General features: G+C 35.2%; 1 protein-coding gene and 1 long non-coding RNA gene across 2 annotated transcripts; one reads left to right on the top strand and one right to left on the bottom strand.

Annotated features, from left to right (window-relative positions):
- Window positions 1-21705: 21705 nt before the first annotated feature.
- On the top strand, window positions 21706-23683 carry LOC128293173 (uncharacterized). Its single transcript, XR_008283272.1, has 2 exons — window positions 21706-22885; window positions 23418-23683. It is a non-coding gene; the product is annotated as an uncharacterized LOC128293173 (long non-coding RNA).
- Window positions 23684-23953: 270 nt separating this feature from the next.
- LOC108452301 (laccase-14-like) lies at window positions 23954-25720 on the bottom strand. The gene is made up of 5 exons (XM_017750078.2): window positions 25401-25720; window positions 25159-25310; window positions 24785-25005; window positions 24571-24681; window positions 23954-24472 (listed from the first exon to the last, which is right to left on the bottom strand). Exons 1-5 carry the CDS (start codon window positions 25500-25502, stop codon window positions 24171-24173), a joined length of 888 nt encoding a protein of 295 aa, XP_017605567.1. The 5' UTR covers window positions 25503-25720; the 3' UTR covers window positions 23954-24170.
- Window positions 25721-26072: the final 352 nt, after the last annotated feature.

Below are 26072 nucleotides of genomic sequence, written 5' to 3'. Positions count from 1 at the left end.
TACTAAACATAATTATTTTCCTTTGCTCTATAATTATTCGGAAGCTCGAGGGATTGGAAGTATTAGAGGAGATCACTCACACTATCCGTCGGCCCATCTTGGTATGAATGGTAAATCAATTACGGTTATAATGGCATGTATAGGTTAATTAACCAATGTTGGTATATAACATGTTATGAATGTAACTAGCCATTGATATGGCTTGTTTTTGATATATTGAGACGTACATCTATATACAGTCTTAATATGTTAATGATATGAGAGTGTTAATAGTAAATAGAGGTAAACACATGGATGAGTTGAATGATATAACTAAGTTGATAAATTATGCTTATCTATGAAATGGAGGAAATAAGTAAACTTGCATATATATGAATATAGGTGAAGATATATGAAACATAAAACTTGATTAGGGCTTGGTTAAATGTCTTGAATTGGACCTTGAATGTGTTTAAGTGTTGGTGTAGATAGAAGACTAAATAGGTGAGAAATAAGGCTTGGAAAATAGCCTTATTTTGTCCACACGGGTAGACACATGGCGTGTGTCTTGACCGTGTGTTACACACGGCCTGACACACGGGCATGTGACTTGGCTATGTAACCCCTGCGCCTAAAATAAATTATAAGACAGAGAATTACACGGGCTAGGGACATGGGCGTGTGCCCTACTCAAGTAGCATATGGCCTAAGACACGAGCATGTCATTCGGCTGTGTGAGCCACACGGCTTGACCACATGGGCGTGTGTGCCCTGTACCTAAGAAAATTTTAAAATTTCAGGAAAATTTCTCAGAGTTTCTGGTTTAGTCCCAATTCATTTCTAATGCATGTTTTTGGCCTCGAAGGTCCATTCAAGGGACGTTATGATTATTCTCGAAAAATTAATAGTAAATGACTTCAGTTCATCTGGAAATGTTCTGTAAACTTTGGTAATTCTTTGTAACCCTATTTCGGAGACAGTTACAGGTTAAGGGTGTTACATTTTCCGCAAATCCTGTTTTACACTCAAAGTTCAAACATGAGGAACTTGATTTGTATTTTGTTCGAGCTAGACTTAAGATGGTTTACAAGAGTGACTAGTTGCTTGTTCATGAGCCAGGTATTCACAGTTTCAACAGTCAGAATGTGTAGTGCATGTTAAGGATTAAATTGTAGCAATCAAGGTGTTCGTAATTGAGTTGTTCGCAAGCTTCAATAGCAACCAGGAGGTTCAATGAATGTTAAGGAATGAGCAGCAGTAGAAGTTAAGCAGAATGAACTCCTGTAATAATTAGGTTGTTAGTAAGTTATTGAGTTAGTTGGTTCAAGTTGTTACTCAATCTTGTCGGGAAGTGGTTTCGGGACCACTAAATCGAATTGTAAAAATAATTGAATGTTAAATTTCGTGCTTAATTTGTGTGAAAATGCATATGTGAATTTGTGGTGCTTTGATTGAAATTTATTGAAAGGGACTTGTGTGAGAATTTTGAAAATGTGCTAGGTATTTATGTGATGGCTTATTACTATATAGTTTAAAAATCATAAGGATGTGCATGTCAAATTGCCATTTTTTTTTTTCATAGTGGCCGGCCATGTGGTTTAGTAGTTGAAAAAGTATAAATTTTATATGTATTTATATATATAAATGTATTATAATATGTAATAACAATTTTATATTATAATAAAATAAGTAAATGGGTGAAAAGAACAAGGTTAATTACTTTTGTTCTTCATTGCTGATTTCTTAAAAAAAAAAAGGAGGGGATAGGAGAGATCAAACTTTCGGCTATTTTAGCATCCAAATTAAGGTATGTTTCATGTGCTATCTTCAAATTCGTGTGAAAATTTAGTTAATTACATAGTTTCCTACGTAGCCCATGTTAAGACTTTAGTTTTGGTTGAGGATATAGCATTCAGCCATTTACATGAGTTTTGCTAAATTATTGATAGTTGAATGTTGGTTTTAAGGAATGAATAATTGTGATTGTAATGGAGTTTCATGTTGCTTAGGTGATGAATTAAGCAATTTTGCAATTAGACATATTGACGAGATGCAAGGATTTTGTTTTATTATAAATGCAAATTCGGTCATGGAATTTGATTTATTTTCTTATTAAATTTTGATGAATTTCGTTATAGGAGAAATTAAGGATGAATTTGAGTTGGCTATTAGTGATTTGTGTGAATCATTTAGCTAAGTGGGGTATTCGGCTAGGTCCATTTGAACAAATGTTTTGGTGTTGGCTGTTTAAATGATATTATTTTTGTATTAAGTTGAATTAGAAGATTGATAAATGTGTTAAAGATGACTCAAGACTTATATAAGCATTCGGTAATAGCTAAGGAGTGGGAATTTTTTATAGTTGATGTATATGTGTAATGAGTAGTGTTATATATATGTGATTTATTTGGTAATAGAAAATTTGGCTAAAATGATTAGGGTGTTTAAGGATAAAATATTTGCGATAGTTAAATTTGTGTATAAGAAAGCAAGATAAGCTATGTGAGTTTTGCTTGTGTATGCGAACCAGGTATAAGTTGGATAATCGGTCATTAGGGTTATATGATCATTTTGTGTTTGAGCTATAAGTGATTTTCATGGCTTGATAAGTTCTTGCCATTTTCGGTTATAAATAAATATGAAATTTGAATCATGGCATATTTATATAAATTATAATACATATTGAATTTGATATGTGATTGCCGAATGTGATTAATAAGTAAATAATATTGGTTAAGTAATTAAACAAATCTATTTGTTTTAATTAAGCTCAAGAGCAAAGAGGGTCGAAGTTGGGTAGGGGAAAACAGAAAGTAATTGAGTAGCCTTTCTGTAATCGTTCAAGTATATCCGAGGTAAGTTTTGAATAGTCACATTTAGTACGTAATTGATAATGTCTTGATATGTGTATGATAACTGTACTGTGATCTATTAATTCTATTTGAATATAGTTGAGTGACAAATAATTTATGTTTAAGGCTTAAAGCCGAATAGACATTAGAAGTTAAGCTTAGAAAGTAAAATGGACATATATTCTTATGTATGTTATTGAGCCAAAAGTTATATGAATGGTGCCCATGTTATGCTATTATTCGAATGGAATAAATGAACTATGATTGTGAGATGTTATGTGAATTGAGTTTTCTTGCGAATAAGTATGCATGACATTCGATGATGTTTATCCGGACTTAGGGTCCATGAGCTATGTCTTTGGAATTATATCCGGACTTAAGGTCTGCAGGCTATGTCTTTGGAATTATAACCGGACTTAAGGTCCGCAGCTATGTCTTTGGAAATATGTCAAGGCTAAAGTCCCGCAGGCTTTGAGCTGGTATTATACCGGGTTTAAATTCTCGCAGGCTTGTGCTGGTAATTGGTTTCAAGTTCTAAGACTTGACAAGCTTAATGCCAGTAAGTTAAGTAAGATTACGATATTGAATGTTCGCAGTAAACCATCGTCGAGTAAGTACTATACATTTAAGATGTTCAGGTACGTATTACTTACTCATCGGTGAATTGATTTCGAAGTGAATCATTAACATCAAAGAAGAATATATATATATAAATATGATTGATGGTTATATTTGCGAATATGAGAATGATTTAATCGGTCATGGTATATTTGTATATGAATTATATGTTAAAATTGCTTTATGTACTCATGTACGTTCAGTCAATGATTTTGTGAATTATTAGCATTAAAGAATGATACTTAAGTGTGAATGATTGTGTAACATCCTGATTTTCGGGTTTTTCGCGATTCTTGATATTTTAAGTAAATTTCTAAAATTTGGTATGTGATTATAGAATTCATAATTTGGGTATGTTAATGGGCTTATGGAAGGCCCATGAGTTGGCCAAAACCCGGTAGAATTTTTAAATTTTGGACTTAGGAGTTAGGGGTTCTGGCTAGGTGCCCTTATATTAAGTTGTGGGTAAAATGTATCACACAAAGAGCTTTGGTAAAGTGGCAAGGGTGACGCCACTAAGCTCCTAAAAAGGTGGCGTGTGGAGCATAAGGGAAGACCTGGGTTCGATTTCTTGTGTTGGCAAATAAGAGGATTTATTTTTATGTGCAGGAAGGGTAAGTGTTGGAACTTAAGTGGATTCTGTAAAGAGGAGAGTTGGATCAAGTCGAATGCATGAATTAAGGAGGGATAAGGGGAGAGATTTTAGGGATATGATATGGAGATAGAGTTGGCCGAATAAGGGAGATTTGAGAGGGGATTTTCAGCAGAGGGGTATTAGGTTAGTAATTTCGGCATTAGGGTCTTAGTGTGCCGATTTCTTTTTTGGTATGTAGCCTTCTTCTCTTTTCTTTCTCCTCTTGCCGATTGTTCTTAAGCTAATCCCTCTCTTTTCTCTTCCGTTATTTCTTCCACAAACTCTCTACCTCTCATTCTTCCTCTCTTTCATTTATAGTAAAAATTTGAACCGATCATTCTTTTCATTGCTAACCGAATATCAACAAGCCAAATCCAGAAGGAGTCAAGGGAAGTCGATTGCTTTATAAAGGTATACACTTGTTCTTTTCTTTTAGCCGATTCTTGTTATTTTAAAAGCCTTTCAACTCTTGTGTCAACACCCTTTTGGTTCATAACCACTTTTCTTGATGACCCAAAAGCCAAAAGCACAAAGACCCTTAGGTGACTTGGTGGCGATTCGTAGGATCCTTGTGGTACGGGTTCGCTAGTGTTTTAGAGCTGCATTGCGTTGAATCGGAGTTAATACGGGATTGAAACCATTTGGGTAAGTGAACCTTGGTAAGTGCTCGTAGCTTTAATCAATTCAATATTAGGGAGTTTAAGAAAAGCCGAAACCTCTCTAATTTAGGGAGATGGCCGAATATGGGCATAGACTTTATTGGGTCTTCTTTTAATATTTTTGGTTTATTTATTGAAGGAGCAACAAGGTGTAGTGTCGATTTGGAGTAGCTTGGATCACCGGAGTAGCTAGGCCCAATCATCAATCGCGACAAAGGTAAGGTGCCTAAGGCCAATTTGGAGGGTGGCCGAATGTGTAAGTGTTAGTATTGGATAGTTCTTGATTTGGTTCAATTATTGCGAGCTGACATATTTAACAAATGATTATAGGAGAAATCGTGTAGGAAATCTCGTCGAGGAATATCGCAAATCAGGTGTGTAAACGAACCCTTTCATAGCTTAAAGCGATAAATGCCGAAAAGCCGAAATGTCGAAATTCGGGCATTTCGAGGACTTGTGGGCAAGCGAACGCTCACTAGTTAGTTAGAATCGATGAGATTATGATCGGGAACATTGGAAACTGTAAGAACGTGATTTTGGCATTCACGGTAAGTTGGGCCTCGAGGGGCTGCAATAGGGCCCAATAGGCTTTCGAGCCCATTTGGGTAAAATTGGTAGAAAACGTTAAATTGAATGTTAAGATTGTTAATACTATTATGGATATAGGCTAAATGGGTCTAGATGACGAAATTGGCAAAATAGGGCCCATTAGGGGTTTTTGGCCCAATAACTCGTTTTCGCTAAAAATGGGCCAGAATCACTGTTTGCACCCATGAATTGTTTGTAACCGTTAATGAACGTGGAAACCCTAATTTTTGGTAAAATTACAAGATTACCGTTATAATATGGAAATGACCGTTTTGCCCCTAGGTAAAAATGACCATTATACCCCTAGGGTTTATATATGAACTTAATGCATGGGATTTTGATAAACATGATATGTATGATATGCACATGAAATGTATGATATGCACATGATATGTATGATATGCACATGAGATGTTCATAAATGCATTGGGTTGGGTTTTATATGGATGGAGGAAGTGAAAAGGGCTTATGCCCTGAGTTATCAAAAGGGCTTATGCCCCGCTTATTAAAGGGCTTATGCCCGGTGATCAAAAGGGCTTACGCCCAGATTATTAAAGGGCTTTTGCCCGATTATTAAAAGAGGCAAGGCCTCCGGTTATATGATAATGACTATCTTTGCCGGTGGAGAGTTATGGTGGGGTGGGTCGAGTTAATCCCCACATGGTGTGCTAGTTGGTACGGGTGGAGAGTAGCGGATGGTGGGTTGAGTAGTCTCCCCAAATGGGTTGCATTCTTTCATTTGACATTACATGTGTTATAAAAATGGGCCTATGGGCCATACCGTTTACAGTAAGGCTTCGGCCCAGTAATATGAAACTTGAAAAGGCTTCGGCCCAGTGTTATGAGATATGAGATATGAAAAGGGCTATGGCCCAGTACATGCTTTGATATTGGATTTGGGCTTAGACCCAACAGGCTGCTATTGTTTTGGGCTCTGAAAGGGGCTTGTTGCACACTGAGTTTCCAAACTCACCCCCTTTCCTTAACCTTGCAGGTGAGCCTTGATGTGGAGACTTGGGCCGGAGGGGATTCATAGTGGCCACGGTGATCGCTTTTGGATCTTTAAATAAGAGTTGGTTTTCATTTAATTTCCTTTAATTATTATTTATTTTTGGGTTGTAATAAGGTCATTTCTAACTTTTCTTTTATTTCTTCTCGAGATTATTTTATTCTTAATAACTTTAAAATAGGTTGATAATTATTCAAATGGGCTAGACTTAGGACGTGTTTTCAAAACGATATTTGTTTTCAAAAAGTTCAACACCACGATTAATCGATTTATCAAAGTCGTTCACTTAAACAAATTTAAACTCGATATAACAAAGTGTGGCTATGGTTGTGGGCATGTCTAGGATTGGATCCAATCAAAGAGCTTGGTACTTAAGCAGCCTTCATGGCTCACCTCCTCTGTCTCGGGTACGTACCTGGTGCCTAGCTTTCATACACTTTGTTAACTCAACAAAACATATGGTTTTTAAAACACTAAAACGAAACACGGATTTTTAACTCCAATATGGTACGTCAGATTTGGCCATAACGTCTAGGTCGGGTTTGGGGTGTTACAGATTGTTATATCTTCTTTGAGTAAAACAATGACCTATTCGGTCAAATGTTGTTAATATATGAGATTGTTTGATTTAAATGCATCGTATGAACTTTAAGTAGAAGAAAAATATGTGATGAGAAATCTATGTATATGTTTATGTGTATTCGGCCATGAAGCAATTTGAATTGAGAATAAGTCTGTTTAAATGAATGTTTCGATTTTTGATAAGTCTTTAATTGTTTGTGATGCTTAAAACTTACTAAGCTTTGAAAGCTTACTCTGTTCTTTATTTCCCTATTTTATAGATTGTTGATTTTGGCCACCGACTCGGGGATCATCAGCAGTTCATCACACTATCGATCTTTTTGGGTACAGTTATATTTTGGACTCGATATGGCATGTATAGGTTAGGCTGATGATAACGATGTTTTGAAATTGTAAATATTTTGGCCATACGAAAATGGCGTATAACTTAAATATCAGTATGTATTTCAGCTCGATCTCTGTTTATGTTTATTGACAATGTGAATAAGATAATTAAATGTTTAGTTCGGTAATACCTCTTAGCCTTAATCCGGCGATCAGATTCGGGTTAGGGGTGTTACATAAACCTCTTGTGTTAGCTTGGTGGTAAGGGTGTTGACCGCCTCAAGTGTAACCTGGGTTTAGGTCACGCTAAGTGCGTTGCTGTTAGGGCTTCCGCCCTTGTAATTCACCAAAAAAAACATCATCTTAAAGTTGCCAAAACATCTTACTCTCTACTAACCAAAACATCATTGAGAATAAATTTGAAAATTCAGTTATAAAAATGTTGAGAATTATTATTTTATATATAAAAATATTTAATTGACAAAATTTAAAAAATCTATTTGGAATAGCAAAGAAACCTAAATTTTTAAAAGATTTAGTAAGTAAAATAATTTGTAGTGTTCTTTCAAACAAGAAAAAGAAAATCATTGAAAACTTTTCTGGCAACACAATTATTAAAATTTATGAAGAATATATATAATAGAATACTAAAAAATTTATAAAAATATGTTTTAAAATTGTTAAAATTAATATATTTTCACACCTCCCTTCCCAAAAACCTACACTTTTCTTTCTCATTTTGCTCCATTAACGCCAACTTTTCATCCTTGTTCTCTTCAATATTTTATGTGCTTATCATTTTGAGCTTATATAAAATCGGTTTTAATTTTTCATGGTAAAAATGGATTAAATTTTCATTTAAGTTTCCATTGTCAATTTGGATTATTTATTCAAATCAAAATAATAACAAGGGAATTTCTGAATTTTTAGAATTTGAAAGGCAATTAATTAATTGGATAATGTTGCTAAAATGGAAATCAATTTCTACTGCAATCACTTAAAACAAATGCGCAGCAAGCATCTGTTAAAATGACAGACAAATAATATATTTTCCCAATCTAATTAATATAATTACACTCGCTGTCACATTCCAAAAATCGGGTTAGAAAAAACTGAGTTAGTGAAACCATGAGTGGTTGCATCCGAATTTTTAGTTAAGATTATGAAAATTATAACAAATGAATTGATTTGGTTTAGTAGTTAAGTGCACTGTTTGTGTGTGTGAGGTCTTGTGTTCAAATTTATTTCTTTAAAATTTTGCTATTTTTGCCTAAACCTCTATATTTGAACATATGGTTTATAAATTACTTTCACTTGATTGTGGATAAGAATTAGCTCGCTAGTTTTATGGAAAGGTTTTAGCTTACCTTTTGATCCCGTGTTTGAGTCCTTGTGTGTGCAAAATGAAAATTATTTTTGTTTTAAACTATGAGGGAATCTGGTGGGTGGTTAATTAGTGGGGTGTGGGTAGTTATGAATTATCTCTCCCACTTCCCACTCTCACATTTTTTCTCCCCTTCTTTTCAATTTTTTTCTCTTTTTCTTTCTTTTTTTTTTCTCATTCTTCTTTGATTTTTGCTTGCTGTCGTTCCATTTCTACCAGTGGTCATATGTGATATTTTCTCCTGGAGTGTAGTTTGTTCATAGTGTAAGTTTCGTCTAATTATCTTTTTCTGATATTCTATTTTTAGTTCATTCTTTTATTCAGGTGGAGTTGTGTTAGTATAATTTTCATTCCATGATGTGATTAGTATTTTTGTGTTCTTGTTAGGCGAAAGAGTTGTGAATCAAATCCTCTAGCGGTGTGGTTGTTGTTATGTTCGATGCTTTTGTGGAGTAAGTATTTGAATGTTGATTTTTGGGATGGTTTCTTTAAAGGAAAATGGGTGCTTTTGAATGAGATTATGATATTTAATTATATTGTCATCAGTCCATTTAAACGTTTATCATAGGTTTTGAAGTGTGTTAGTTGTATAGATTATCAACTCAACAATCAGGATTGTGATCTAACGTTAAAAACTCATTGGAAATTCAGAAAATGTGCATAACAGGGCTACTTTTTAGAGTTTCCTAATGACATACGACCATGTGGTAGGCCGTGTGGTGCACATGACCGTGTGTGATTTCATAGCTAGTATGATAGGCCATGTGGGACACACGACGATGTGAGATTTTTGCAGACCAAGTGGTAGACTGTGTGGACCACACGAGCTATTTTTTTGGGTCGTGTGGGCACTTTTAGCCAATTTTTGGGCTTAATTAAGGGCTATTTGAAGGATTCAATATTTGGGTCCGTAGGCATTGTATGTGCTCGGAAAGGTATAAGTTTTAGTATGTAAAGATATATGGATAAGCTTAGGAGGTATGTTAAGTAAGATTTGTTAACTCGGAACTAGACAGAATACAGACAGATGCTTAACCAGTGAAGCAGCAGGCTCATTCTGGTCACAATTTCACACTGAATCGAACTTAAGCTGGTAATGCATGCTTATGGGTTGATTTCAAAACGAACCAAAAACTTTTAATGATGCAATTCGAACTCCAGACCATAAACACAGAAGCAGAGCACATAAACATAGATACAGAAATTAATTACTACACAATCTTACAATTAAATTCTTAAAATTTTGGAGCGTTACAACTCTCTCCCCCGAAAAGAAATTTCGGCCTTGAAATTTTAATTGATTCAAACAGATACGGATATAGTGGTCGAATTGATTCTTCCAGTTCCTACGTGGCTTCCTCAGTACCGTCGTTTCGCCAAAGAACTTTCACTAGAGGAATAGATTTCTTCCTCAGCACCCTAATGTTCCGCTCCTCGAAAGTTAAGTCCGGTTGCAATTCAATCTCGTTGACAATAACAACATATGACGGATCCGACCTATACCATCTCAACATTGAAAAATGGAATACATCATGAATTTGTTCTAGTTTCGACGATAACTCCAACTGATATGCAACAGGTCCGACCTGCTTCAGAATGTGGTATGGTCCAATTAACCTCGAGCTCAGCTTACCCTTGCACCCAAATCAGAGAACCTTCTTCTAAGGTGATACTTTCAGAAACACCTGGTCACCTATCAAAAATTCAATATCCTTTCTTTTCAAGTATGCATAAGACTTTTGTCTATTAGAGGCTACTTTCAGATGATCACAAATCACTTTCACTGTGTTCTCAGTCTCAGGAACCTGTTCAGGACCCAATACTCGACGTTCACTTAATTCAGTCCAACATAACAGAATACGATTGATAAACCATAATATATACATATTTTTATCCTATGCTTGGCATATTTTTGAATGATTTAACATAAGATTTAATGAATTTGATGCTCCTAATCCTTTAAATTCAAGTTTTATACTTAGGTGAGCAAAGGAAGGTGAAAAGAGCAAGAAACGGGCCAAAAACGGACAAAATGGGCTTATCTCAGTATTTCACACGGCCTAGGCACTTCCACACGGGTAAACCACACACCCGTACGAGGCACACGGGCAGGCCACATGCCCGTGAGTCATGGCTGTGTCAACTAAAAACTAACTTAGAATTACATACGGTTTGAGCACCTTCATACAGGCGTGGCACACGGCCATGTCCCTATCGAGCCCAAGTCTAATTCTACTCGGAAAAGGATAATTTAAAGGGTTTTAAAGCATTCCAAAGTCTATATAAACACCGAAAAAGAGGATTAAAAGGGACATGGAGAGTAGAAGGCAGAAAATACTCAAGGATAGCCATTGGAAGCAGCTCGGAAGCAGGATCTACTTCAAGACTGAAGATCTCTATTCAATTTCCCTAAAAGTTCTTTGGGTTTCTTTATGTTTTGTTGTTTTCCCAACTTTGAGATGTTTTACCTTATTATGAACTAAACTCCCTAAATACCTAAGAGAGATGAAACCTAAGACGGATCTTATTATTATTTGCATTATATGATAAATATTTGTTCTTATTCTTAATTGTGAGTTTTAATCCTTGCTTTAATATTTCAGGATATTAATTTAGGTTTTGATGTGCTTATTCAGTGGAGCAAAAGTCCCTGTTTAAAAGTAGATCCCCCAAAATTAAGCGGAGTTGCATGCAATCTTAGAGATAGGACGACATAAATTTGTCGGATTATAGTCAAATCTAATAAGGGAATCATAGATCGAGTTAATGCGACAATAAGGGTTTTAATTAGAAAGAGATTTTGATTAATCAACCTAGAGTCAGTTGTTTTTAATCTCGAGAGAGATATTAACATAAATTAGAGATTTCTACGAATTAAGTCAAATGAATAAATCGTGTAATTCAGAAATAATAAGTGAAGTCTAGGTGGATTCTTTTTTGGGTATTGTCTTCTCCATCTGTTTTCTAAACAGTATTTTTCAACTTTTATCTCTGTCGTAATCTTAGTTAATTAGATAATTAGTCTTAATTAAAACATTCTTTTAATTGTTAGGCTAAATAATAAAAAGATAGTAATTACTAGTACTTTTAGTCCTTGTGGATACGATATTTTCGGTCTCACCATAACTATACTACTGTTTGATAGGTGCGCTTGCCTTAGTCGAATTTTTAGTTAGCTTAGCAACCATCAACGACACCTACAGCCATATAAGGCGTCGTAGGGTGCTGTGTGAATACTAGACTGGAAGTTGTTATTATATGCAAACTCGGCTAATGGCAGGTACTTCTTCTAACTACACTTGAAGTCTATCATGCAACCTCAGATCATATCCTCTAAGATCTGAATAAATCACTCCGACTGTCCATCAGTCTGGGGGTGATACGTAGTGCTCAAATTAAGTCGGGTGCCTAAGGTCTCATAGAGTTTCTTCTAGAATCGAGAAGTAAATTGTAGATCTCTGTTCGAGATGATTGAGACATGAATCCTTTGTAATCTCACAATTTCGGCGATATACAGTTTAGCTAACATTTGTAAGGAGTAATCTGTTTGAATAGGGAGGAAGTGGGCTGATTTGGTCAATCGATCAACGATGACCCAAGTTGAATCTTTGTTAGTTGGGGTTAAAGGCAACCTCGTAACAAAATTCATTGTTATCCGCTCTCACTTCCACTGAGGAATTTTAACTGGTTGAAGCAACTTGGATGGCAACTGATGTTCTGTCTTAACCTTTTGACACGTCAGGCAGTAGGACACAAAAGCTGCTACCTCCTATTTCATTCCGGGTCACCAGTAGAGTTCTCAGAGATTTTGATACATTTTGTTACCACCAGGATGCATAGCATAGGGATTGTTGTGCGCCTCTTGTAGGATTGGATGCCTTAACTCCTAATCATTGGGTACATAAATCTGCCCTTTGAAGCATAACACATTATCACTATTCAAGCTAAAATCGAAATTCTCGTTTGAACCCACATGTCACAATTGCTGCACTAAGGTCCCATCATTCAGCTGTTTAGCTCGAATCTGCTCTTCCCAACTCGATCTAACCTGTAATTCTGCCAACAGTCCTCTATCCCCAACCAAACTCAAACAAGCGAACATTGCTCTCAGGTGAGTCATTGCTCTATGGTTAAGGGCATCAGTTACCATATTAGCTTTCCCTAGATGGTATTCTATGGTGCAATCATAGTCTTTAAGTAACTCAACCCATCGGTGCTGACGAAGGTTTAACTCTTTTTGAGTAAACAAGTATTTGAGACTCTTGTGATCGGTATATATAACAACCTTTCACCATACAGATAGTGTCTCTAAATTTTCAAAGCAAACACAACTGCAACTAGTTCAAGATCGTGCGTAGGGTAGTTACCCTCGTGTGTCTTAAGTTGTCGTGATGCGTAAACGACCACCTTACCGTCTTATATAAGCACATATCCTAACTCGACATGTGAAGCATCACCGTAAACCACAAACTCCAAACTTCATTCCGGTTGAACTAAGATAGGAGCTTGTGTTAGAATGGACTTGAGTTTATCAAAACTAGATTGTTATGATTCAGACCACTCGAATGGAGTATTCTCACGTAACAGCTTCGTCAAATGTGACGTAATTAGGGAAAACCCTCCACAAACCTTCTGTAGTACCCAACTAAACCCAAGAAGCTACGAACCTCAGATGCATTTTTCAGCTGTTTCCACTCAACAACAGCTTAGGATTTTCTGGGATCAACTCGGATCACCTCCGCCGTCACCACATGACCCAAAAATACGACTTCTTGCAACTAAAACTCACACTTACTAAACTTGGCATACAACTATTTTTCTCGGAGTATCTGAAGTACAATACGAAGATGATAAACATATTCAGTTTCCATTTTAGAGTAGATCAAGATATCATCGATGAAAACCACTCGATTGAAACACTCGATTCATTAAATCCATAAACACCGCTGGGGCATTCGTTAATCTGAAAGGCATTATCAAAAACTCGTAATGTCCATAACGAGTCCTAAACACAGTTTTGTACACATCAGTCTCTTTGACCTTGAGCTGATGGTAACCCGAGTGTAGGTCAATTTTAAAAAAGACAGACACTACCCGAAACTGGTCGAACAAGTCATCAATCCTCAGTAACGGATACTTATTATTGATTGTCAACTTGTTCAACTGCTTATAGTCAATGCACATTCTCATCAACTCATCCATCTTCTTAACAAATAATACCGGTGCCCCCTACGGAGACATATTCGGTCAAATAAATCATTTATCAAAGAGTTCTTGAAGTTGTACTTTAATTCAGTCAGTTTCTTTGGTGCCATATGGTAAGGCATAATAAACACTGGAGCAGTACCTGGTAACAGGTCAATTCCAAACTCCACCATTCTCTTTGGGGGTACACCTAGCAATTCCTCTGGAAAAACATCTAGAAATTCCTTTACAGTGCAAATATCTCCTACTGGAAGCTTTTCGGGAGTAGAATTAGATACGTAAGCAATGTATGCCTCGCACACCTTTCGAACTAACTTATCAGCTACAAGAGTAGAGATTACATTAGAGAGATAATCTCGGCGCTCACCAACCATAACCACCTCGTCATTCTCAGTTGGTCTTAGAGTAACCCTCTTAGTTCCACAGTCTAGACTGACCCGATACTCAATAAGAAAATCCATTCCCAAAATCAAGTTAAACTCATTAAAAGGAAATTCCATTAAATTAACTGGAAATACCATGCCTTGAAGTTCTAGAGGTATCCGTCTGTATATTCTATCAACTCGGACTGACTAGTGGACTAATCATAAAAACCTCTTTAACAGTATTTTCAGCAGTTAAACCCAGATTTACACAAACAACACTAGCTATTTACGAGTAAGTAGAGCAAATATCAATGAGAGCATAATACGGAACTGAATGAATAAAGAAGGTACCTACAATGACATTAGCATCATCGCTCTCTTTACAGCATCTTGCCGCATAAACTAGAGTCAGCTGACGAGCCTCAGCCTGATCTGCACCTCTACCCAGTGTCATTTGTCCTCTTCTAGACCCATTACCACCCCTACCAGTGCCACAACCTCGGAATGGTTGCTGAACCTCTCTTAGAAGTCGAACAGAATTTGGAGCCGGAATCTGTACCGTAGTTGGCACTGAATCAAGTCGACGGGGGTAATCCCTAACTCGATGTTTCATCGAATCGCAATAGAAACATGCTCCCATTTTCCTCCAAACTCGCCCAGATGGTGTTTCCCACAATCACTGTACAGTTGAATCTCAATCGTCACCATTGATGTCTCGACCCTCAGGGGCCTATGAATTCTCGCCCGTTTCTTAGGGTGCTGACAAGGACCAGAGGGACACGAATCCCTCTTAATCTTATTCTGATCCTTCTCATGATCACGACGCTCACGCTCAGTGCGCTTCACTTCTTCCACTATCTTCACTTTGTCAATCAGAATCGTGAAAACTCACTTTCTCTGAGAAGCTATCAGGACTCGCAGGTCATACCTCAATTCCTCCTTAAATCGCACAAACTTATTATAGTCAGATGTTACTAAAGTCCGTGTATATCTACTCAGTCGCAGAAACTCAACTTCATATTCAGCCACAAACTGGTCACCCTAAACTAGACCCTTAAACTCACGTCAGCGAGCCTCGACATAACTCGCCCCCACATATTTACCCTGGAAGACGTTCTTGAAATAGTCCTAGTTCACTTGTTCAAGTTGAGCACCTGGCTCAACGGTTAACCACCATTGATAAGCTTCGTCTCGGAGTAGGGACACAGCACCCTTCAATTTCTAAGTAGGAGTACAATCAAGATCTGTCATAATACACTCGGTAGCCTCGAGCCAATACTCAAAAACAGTGGGAGCGACTCCTAAGACACCCCTGAATAATTCAACCCCATTTGATTGGAGTCGTTCAGTAACTGACCTGCAGCCTCCCGTATAATGACCCAAAATTCACGGGCATCGAAAAAGTACATTATCGGGCCTTTGTCTTAGCGAAATGGGTTCGTAAATATTTATTAGGAAAAAGGATTAAATTGAAAAGGGGGTAAAAGTTGAATTATAAATTAATAGAAAGTAAAAAGGACTAAAATGGCAAATAAGCCATTTAGCATAAGTTAAGGCGGCAAACATGTTAAAATCTAAGATATTTTTAGATTTTAATCATGTAAATATATATAATTTAATTATAAAATAAATTATTAAACTAATTAATTATAAATATCATATTATGAATTAAATTAAATTAAAGCCAAGCGTATGATGATAAAAATATACAAATGTAATAATAGTATGAATATATTTGTAAGATATTTATTTAATTACTTTTTATTTAAGTAAATAGATATTTATTATTTATCATTATTATTCTATCAAATTATAATTTATATTAATAAATTATGATTATTATTATTATTGAAAATAAATTAAAATAAAGACAGATGTATGGTGATTAAATTATACAAGTGTAATGCATATATTTATATATTTGTAATATATTTATTTAATTACTTTTTATTTAAGTAAAAAGATTTTTCTTATATTGATCTTGAACGGGTCCTAGCGACCCTATCCAGTGCTTGTATCATGGCCTGGTATAGTTCGTCATCCCCAGCCGTTGGAGTCTAGGACTCCATCTCCGCGGTGGGAGTACCAACAGTCTCGCTGGTCTCCAAATTGGGCGTACTACCCATAGAGGATGACTCTGCTCGAACTCCTCATCGGCGTCCTCGACGCCCCCGCATCCCACATCCACGACTACCGTACGAACTCATAATGCAATCTAGCTATAATATCAGAGTACACAGATTAGTTCAGATATCCAGTAGGATAATTTTACCAATTTACATCAGAACATTTTACCCACAACAGTATAAGGGTCATAATCTTTATAACAGAATAGAAATACTTACAGGGTCAGCATCGGAGGCTCGGTTGTTCTCTAGAGTTTCAGTGTTTCTATATTAGTTCAGATACTAATTATCACTAAACTACTTTTCTACCACATTATGAGCCCAAACACAGTCTGAATGCTGGCAAACCTGGCTCTGATACCACTAAATATAACACCCTAGATCCGGTCTAGACGTCCAGACCAAGTTTGGAGAGTTACATCATCCGTACTAAAATTCATACTATCATAACACAGTCGAACGACACCATTCATTATGCAACATTCGTGACAACAATAATTTAAAACATATAATCTCCATAGATTCCATAACACCATAGAATCTAAATCTCTAATAGTAGTGCTTAAAAGAAAAGATAAAAGTTTGACCGAGCTCCAGCGACACTGACTTGATCAAGACTAGGGTTCACCTGAAATCCAACCAAAACAAAATGAGTTGTAAACTCAGTGCGTAACCAAAGTTAAGTTATTCAATTCGTATTCATTTATAAAATAGTTATATTTATAGATTCAGCTCGATACAAGACTATTTACAATTCAGATTTAGAACAGATCAGTTGTACATAGATAGATATTTATATATACACAATTTCACATGTATATATATATCACAGATCAAATTTAAATGCAGATATTCCTAAATCTCATCCGCTACACACCATTTTTGACCATCCTAACACACCATTAAGGACATTCAATGCCCATCCATCCCTACACACTGCGAAGTGTCTATTTGACATGTTTACAGTAACACGGCTTAGCTATTGGATCATAATGCGTCATAGCGCCAGAATTAGAACTACTCATAAAGTGCCTCAACCGCTGATTCAGAGTAGGTTACTTCCTTCTTCACAACATCTCGGCCCATGCATATACAGAGTACATATATTCACAATACACTTGCAGTTATAACATTCTTGTGGCAGTTACAGAGTATTAGAGAGATCTCACTCAATCCAGTTCAGATCATTCATACAATGGTTAATCATTATCAATCATAGACCACAATTACGGCCTCAAAAACGGGTTTTGGGCCTCCTTTATACAGCCACATGACCTGGGCACACGGCCATGTCCTTGCCAGTGTGGCTCACACGACTTGGGCACACGCCCATGCCCTCTGCCTGTGTGGTTCCAACTTGTAAATAGAAAGTTGCACGATTTGGAAACATGGCCGTGTCTTTGCCCATGTGACTCACATGGCCTAGACACACATGCCCGTGTACCTACCCGTATGGTCCTAAGTCATAAACAGTGAGTTACATGGCCTAGACACATGCCTTTGTCTCATACCCGTGTGAACCCTGTACTATTTTGGCTACACACGACCTGGAAACACGCCCGTATGCCAGCCCGTGTGGCCCCAATTCGATGAACAGTGAGTCACACAGCTTACCACACGCCCGTGTGGCATCGACAGCCATCACTTTCTGACGACCAAAACTTGCAAAAACTGAGATTTTCGATACGCACCTAAAAAGATTTTGAAGCGACAACAACCCTAAAGATCCGCGAAGACTAAAACAAGCATCTAACAACACAATTTAGCCAACTAATCAACAGAACTTCCTATTACTCACTTAACACATACGTCGAAAGCTTCGACACGAAACCTTCAAATATCCCAAACTTACTGAAACTTCAGCAACAATCACAGAGATTGTCTCGTTGCTATTCCTTTTTGTTAATAGCCCTGACTGCTAAGTAAATACACACACGTTTAGAAAAGATTCTCGAAACTCACAAAAATCCACCGTTCCAAGTAATTTACAAAACGAAGGAAAATTTGCGGAGACACTCGCATTGACAGTTACTTACCGACAGCCTTCTGACCAGTGACCAACAACAGAACTTCCATTAATCCTGAATCCCCTCACCACTTCTGGTTAACAATAAAAATATAAAATGACAAGAAGAAGAACAAAAATAAAAATAAAAGGAAAGGAAGAAGAACTATCGTTAAAATTAATTCTTAACTTCCAAGCAAATTTCTGGAAAATAGCAAAAATATTTTCCTAGTGTAATTGTCCATAAATGCTTTATGTGCCACAAGATACAATTCAAAACCCACAAGTGCAAATGTTAAGATTTTCTTAATAGGTAGTTGTGAGACACATACAATCCATCTCTTTAAAGTTCAAACATCAACCAACTATTTTCACTCTATAAAACCTGTTGCCTCTTTAGGCAATCTCTTTAAACATTTGAATTTTGAATTCACAGCAAAATAGGGAAACAAATCTCTCATCGGGAACAACACTTCAATTTTTTTTTCCAAAAGAATAAAAATATATATAAAAGATAAAAGATATTTAACCTTTAACATCTTATATCCAAAACATGTTGACATAATTTCCATATGTGCGAAAAAATTGCAGTGTATCATAATTTCCATATGTCGACATAATTTGTAATCATGATTAATGCAGTTACCACAATTTGTGTTTACATATAAATATACGCATACCCATTCCCATCAAGGAAGGCATTGCGAATTTCCTCCTTAGAAATTTGAAAGCAGCTTCTTTGCTTTCTTCTTTTTAGATTCACTGGCTGGGTTAAATATCAAATACATTTTTTTTTATTTGTTTCGGTTTTCATTTTGCAATTTTATTTTATTTTATTTGTTTCTATAGCGTCATAAACATTTTAAAAGTATTTTGTATATATAAATTGTTGTACATTAATATCTTGTATTATTTAAATTTTAAAAATATTTATGTACTTATATTATTTTTATATGAGAAGGGATAGTGTAAAAATTAAAATGATTTTATACACTTTTAATATTTTAATATTTTAATTATGAATTTAAAATTTATTATGTATTTGTATGGTTTTGTTATATTTTAATTGTTTATCCTTTTTAAACCTAAAAACTAATCATTGGATATTAATCCAGGCAGTGAATCAAAAGTGAAGAAAGAAACGAATAAATCAGTGGCAGCGGCTTTTTGTTTTTTAATTTAAAAGATTAGAAGGTGAATTTGCTACTGCAGACAGCTATATTTTTATTATGGCTGATACAGCAAGTTGCAACTTAGATTAGCAATTGAGATGCTTAGATTTGTTAATTTTTATTGCCATCTTTTGATTATTTTTGTTTAATTATTTAAAGGATTTTGTGTAGTGAACATAGTAGTATAGTTGGAGAAGATATTTCATCAAGAAAAAATTTGAAGTGATTTGGCTTCCTTTAGTTGCCCGTTTGATCTTATTTCATTACGTTTGGAGTACTTTTTGGTTGAATCGCACCGTACCTATTCCTTTGGATTGTAAAGAACAGAACCATTGGAGTATTACTCAACACACTGGACACCAGTTTCTCCAATAGAGCTTTATGCTTCAGTCAAATGTTCCAACATCTCATTGGTGGTCATTTTTCCTTTTACATCCTTTCTCCTATTTTTTCTCCGTTCTCTTTTTTTTTTTCTCTTTCTTCATTTTACCTTCAACTTCAATAATATAATTTTGTATTTTCAATTGTAAGATAATTTTATTAATTTAAAATAATAAACATTTTTCCCATTATTTTATAACAAACTAATATACGTTATTATCAAAAGAAATTTTAATTTATCATTCCTTGAATTAACTACTTTTAGGTTGTTTATTTTAATTTTAAAATTTTAATTATTTTGATTTTAAAATGTTAAAATTCCATTTTATTTAATAAAAGATCGGAAGATACATTTTAATATTTTATTAAATAATTTTATAAATTCACGTATTTTTAATAATTTCGTAAAAGTAAAACAATTTAAAAACTTCTATTATATATTATTTTTAATCTAATGTTCTTAATAGTCATTTTCTATTCTTACCTCACTGCTACAATTATGTTTAAATTCAAACACACACCCCACCGTTGTTTTTAATCTCATCACTACAGTATTCAATCTCACCACCACTGCTGTCTTTAATCTCACCGGAGATAAACACACTGCCCATCCAAACTAAGCCAAAATGTGATTATTTTCATATTTAAGAGATACACGATCAAAGGTGTTTTTTGCTTATCTCAAGCAGACATTTAAGGTGATTGATATGAACCAGAACTCTTTAGATTTTGTTCTTATCATACTAGCTTAATTCATGAAGATTGAGACGCCAGAAAAACACATTTACGGATTTCGATGTAGATCAAGGGTGAAGTTAGAATTTTTTTGGCAGAATTTGATTGTATATTTTTATAATAGTAAAAATGTAATTTTACCATTTTAATAATCTATATCTTTATAATTTTCAAAAGATTAAATCAAAATTTTATCATTTTAGAGGGGACCAAAGTGTAATTTTTCTATTACTAATTTAAAATTTTATAAATTATAAATGACCTAAATGTAAAATTTTCCAATATTTTAGGGGGGTCGAGGCCCTGCCATCCCCCATGGATATGCCTCTGGTGCAAATTGGGAAAAACTCGACATCTTCATTGTAAGGAACATTAGTGAGTGATTTTGTGATGTATTCAAATAGTTTTATCATTATAATTGCACGGGAGTGAGGTTGCAACGAATTTGAGTGAAATAAAGCTTAAATCATCTCTTATACTAATGACATTATAGTGGATTATTCTCTGGATAAAAAGCCCCACAACCCAAAGAATTATATTTGAATTGCATAATCAAGTGGTTGTATTCTTCATTTTAATTTTCCATTTTTAAGTTGTGTCTAATAGTTGCAACTAACAACTTCACCAACAACTCAATACTTAGAATTGATATAGAATGACAACATACAAAATTGGTAAAGATCCTATTGTTAATTTTTCTCTTGATTTTTAGCAATTTTAGTTGGATTTGAATTTTTTCAAGAGGAAAAAGCTAAAAATTAGGAGGAAAAATTTAATTTGTCATTCTTCTATTAGAAAGAGATAGAAATAACGTGAAACTACAGTTTCATACAATCTTTCTCTAAATCAAATCATACTCGTAAATGTGAAAGCATGAAAAGTTATTATTATCGGTTAGTAACCACCCATAGTTGTAGTAAATGGTGTTAGCACTCTTAAAGACTACTAAATACAACAATGCTACAAGTTATGATTACAATGCTCTAAATGCGATCTCTTCAATAATGTAGATTTTCAAAAATTTAGGAAAACTTGTAAGTGCACAACCGCCGATAAGGCATGGATCATTTTCAAAAGAAGTAACTACAGTGTAAAACAAAGGAATTTCCAAACACATTGGGTTCAAATATAAACTCATTAGAGTTTAATCAAGATATAACATTTTAGAAACTAGGTTGTTAGGCTCCTAGTATTGCTACAACTCCTAGCTTTGATGTTTCACAAGAAAACCCATGTGAAGTCACTCTTCATGGGCTAACACCATGCAATTATCTCATTGGCCGCTTCTTCCATTACAACCAGAACTATTATTTGCACCAAAATTAGAAAATTAAAACAATCCTTTATACATGGAGTAGACGATGAAGTAACCATGTTAAAAATGAACAACTCTTTCAAAGAATTTTCGAAGAACGAACAGGAGCTAAAGAATGAAACAATATGCAAGAACACAACTTTTTTAACCTAAGGGGGCAAAGGAATAAATTTTGTGTTAAAAGAAGACTTAAATTGAATTGTAACTTATTTAAAGGATTAAAAGAACGATTTAATCATTTGAACCTAAGGGTCAAGGCCCTACCTTACCTAGAAGTCCCCCCTGTCAATGATAGATGAAGCAGAAGGTACCTAAATTGAAATTTTAAGCACTTCAATTTTGTAGGGACAAAACATGTCAGTTGTATTACTGTATGTCTCTCTACAAATTCCTGTATTATTCTCTCATTTTGTAATCGCGAGGGGAGCTTGTGATGTTGGGCGGCGGTCTTAAGGTCGATCGCTGGCTTTCTGATTCTTCCTGCTCCTTTTCTCTGCTCCACTATGCCGGCTGTCAAACTTAGGGTCGGTGTCGATCACCCTTTTCCTCCACCATCCTCCACTTTCTTTTCTCATCCCTTCCTCTTTCCCCCTCCTCCTTTTTTCTCCTTTCCCCTTCCTTGCTGCCTCTCGTGGTTGCTTTCGGTGTGGTCTTTTAATGGGTTGCCGTTGCTGACCTCGCCGGAAACAGCTCTCTCGCTTTCTCCCCCTTCACTTTTTCCTTTTTCCTTCTCCTTCCTTACCTCCACTCCTACCTCCTCCTCTTGCCGACCATCCTCTGTTTTTCCAGTAAGTTTGTTCAGAGTAATATATCTAGCCTAGGGTCTCCCGTGGCTCCTCCCTAAGGAGTTCTCTCGAGTCGGTTTGTACTCGCTTCTTCCTTGACGCAAGCTTTCAAGCCTTGTGTGTGAAGGATTTTCTCGGGCATCCCTGGATTGCTTGTTTTGCTAGAGGTAAGAGTATAAATGAGACACAGGCCGAATCTTGGGGATGGTCATTTTCGCCTTTTAAATTTTTAAAATTTTAAGTTAGTTACATTTAATTTCTTTAAAAATATTAAAATTTTAATTCAATCTTTCAAAAGTTACATTTTTATTATAAAAAAAATTATAATTTAATTTTAGCCCCTTTAAAAAAAATTCGAGCTTCATCCCTGTTGGTGCTCACAAGTTATTCATCTTAGTATATATTATTAATCCTAAGTTTAATTATTGAGTTGAGCTCGAGCTTAGTATAAAATTTAGTAAATGAGCTTAATTGAGCTCGAATTCGAGCTTAAGTATAAAAATTGATAAAGAACTTAATTGAGCTCGAGCTCAAATAGCTCGATTATATTTTGAGTCAATCTCAAACTTAAAAATAAATGTTTCATCGAGCTTCAGTTGAATATCAAACTTCAAATTTCAAGTCGAGCTTGACAATATTTAAACTCAATTTGACTCAGATTACACCCCTAACTAAAGCTGCTCGCATCCATTGGATTAGGTTAGCTTGAAGCATGTCCATTGCAACGAAGGTGAGGACATGACGAGGGTTCTATGCATAATGGCGACTTCTCTATTCTAATGGTTGAACACGGACATATAGATGCAGGTTTTCGTCTTTGCTTCCTTTTGTTAGGCAATTGTGGTTTGATCTAAGCGTAGTATGCTGTTTTTCCATAATCGAATTGTAAACCTTTGAATCTTGTCTTGTTCTGCTTGTACAGTTTGTATTAGACTTTCTATAATTTGTTTTTTTTTTTTTTATCATTGTTTGCTTATTATCCTTTTCTTTGAATGGATTATCTCATGTTCATCAAAAAAATTACATTTTACATTAATAATTTGATTGAAATACAAAATTATTTATCACCATGTCCATCATAAAATGGATCATATCAGTTCAACTTTTTAATCATTATCGCTAACGATATTATGTTATGGTCTCATATAAGATATATTAAATATTATTTTGTCACTTAATAAAAGAAGAAGTATCATATTAATTATTTTTAAAATTTAAGTATGACAGAGAAAAAATAAAGAATGCAATATAACACATTAATCATTCAAAGAACAAATACATATGTTACAACCAACGAACAACCTTTTAATGAAAAAACACAAAATTTTTCCACCAGCATAGATTGTTGAAAGGGCATCGAAATTATTATATATATATAGTGGTCTGCCCTACTGAATGTCTTATTTCATAAACAAACTATAACAATGGAATCCCAAAAACCAAGTAACTAAACTAAACACCAGTGCTGGTGAGATACTGTAGAACTCCGGTGGTATTATGCCTGCCAGAGGAAGGTTGAGCAGTGATGTAATACTGGCCGACGTTTTGGTTTGCGCCGAGCAAAACGTCGAGCGTCTGGCCCGGTGCTAACGTAAGAGAAGTTGAGAAAGAGCGTTGGGCATATGTCGCGTTTTGTCCGACGGTCGTGAAACTGTGCTGCCCGATGGCGAACACCATTGTTTCGTTGGCAACGGCATTTATTAAACGAAGAAGGTAAAGACCCTCGTAAGCCACTTCTAGCAGATATGTTGTATCTATTCTCAAACACAAAATTATGAATATTATTATTACAAAGATGGCTTAACAATGAAATTATATTATTCGGATTCGGGCGTGAGTATCGAGTATGTACCATTACTGCATCCATATGTTTCTCCAAGATGGCCATTGATTGTGTAACCGTCTGCTTGGCCAGCAGCAATGGTTTCATTAGCTTCCGTTAACTCTTGTCTAAACCATTCTCCTGAAAGAATAATTTGCCATGCAATTGCCGATTCGAAAGCCTTAAATATATATAATAAACAAAAAGTTGCAACCATAAATGGAAGAATTAAAAACCATGTTACCGAATATAATGATTTGATCTGACGTAGGTGTAGGGAAAGGATACTCTTCATCGGCTGCCGGTAAAATGACAAAGGCGCCATGGACGGTAGCTTTAGCCCAAGCACTCCTTGCATGCCACCATAAAGTTCCGATTTCATCGTCTAATTCGATCTCGTAAGTGAAGTTTTTACCAGGCTGGATCAACTCGTTTGAACCATCAACCGGATCCTCAACCCCTTGCCTAATAAATTTCTCATAAAACAAAGAAAAATCCCACAAAATTAAGTCATCTCATCAACAAATCTGTTTATGTCATTTACATATTATTTGAAAAGTAAATATATATATAGTATGATAATATAAATATATGAAATGAATTTAATAGTATGTATACCAATCAAAGGAAACAGCAGATCTTCCTTGATTGTGCACATTGACATAAACAGTGTCGCCTCTTCGAACCCGAATTTGAGGCCCTGGAAAACTGCCGTTCACTGTCAATATGGTTTTTGTGCTGCATAGCTTCGTAATCTCTGTTTCTTGCAACTGCAAATTAAAAACAATAATCCAAAATAAATACCCAAAAATCTGATTAAACATGGACGAAAAGGGGACAAAAAAGGTTACAAAAGTTACAATAAATTCGTAATAGTGATCTTCATCGGCACCGGAAAAGAGAAGGGAATTGAGAATAAAAAGCACTGATAACAAAAGAAAGACGTGTTTTTGGGAACCCATTTTGATGTTTATCTGTTTCAGCTGTGTGTCCCCCCTCTCTTTGTAATCTTTTGGTTTGATTTTCTCTTTAATTTATAAAAGAAGAAGCCATCATGGATGCTCAAAGTCAATTTGGTAGAAAAAGGAAGTCCTTGAAACACTGTACCTATCACAAATTCAAAATCTACAGCCCAGCCAACTTTCTAGACCTCTGATCTACAACCAAATTCATTGTCAAATTTTAACATATATAATATTAATATAGGAAAGAAATATAACTTTATTTTAATTTTGTGCATTTTAATAGTTTTCTGTAACATTATTTTAGCAATCCAAGTATACTAATTTATGTTCTCTTTGAATTTTAATAAATTAAAATATCCACTTGATTTTTCCCTTTTCTTTTTCTAGAGTTTTTTTTTTTCTTTTCCTTTGTTTTGTTCAATGAAGATGTCGGCTTTCTTGTTCCTCATCTTTTTCTCCAACTTCTAATCTTTTCAATTTCTTTTCTTCATTCAATCTTTGTGCATTCTTTCTTTTCGGTTTGCAAATTTGATATGAATTTGATATGAGTATCTTTGTTATTATTAT

Source organism: Gossypium arboreum, chromosome 5, assembly GCF_025698485.1.
Source record: "Gossypium arboreum isolate Shixiya-1 chromosome 5, ASM2569848v2, whole genome shotgun sequence".
Taxonomy (NCBI): domain Eukaryota; kingdom Viridiplantae; phylum Streptophyta; class Magnoliopsida; order Malvales; family Malvaceae; genus Gossypium; species Gossypium arboreum.
The sequence above is the reverse complement of the archived record's forward strand: the minus strand, read 5'-3'. Positions and strand labels throughout refer to the sequence as shown.

Bases quoted from the DNA above. Each gene is read 5' to 3' on its own strand.
- LOC108452301 (XM_017750078.2), bottom strand. From the start codon at position 25,502: ATGGGTTCCCAAAAACACGTCTTTCTTTTGTTATCAGTGCTTTTTATT. The intron at 25,311-25,400 runs GTAACTTTTGTA...TTTAATTTGCAG, and splicing joins ATCACTATTACGAATTTATT to TTGCAAGAAACAGAGATTAC. The intron at 24,473-24,570 runs GTACATACTCGA...GTTTGAGAATAG, and splicing joins AACATATGGATGCAGTAATG to ATACAACATATCTGCTAGAA.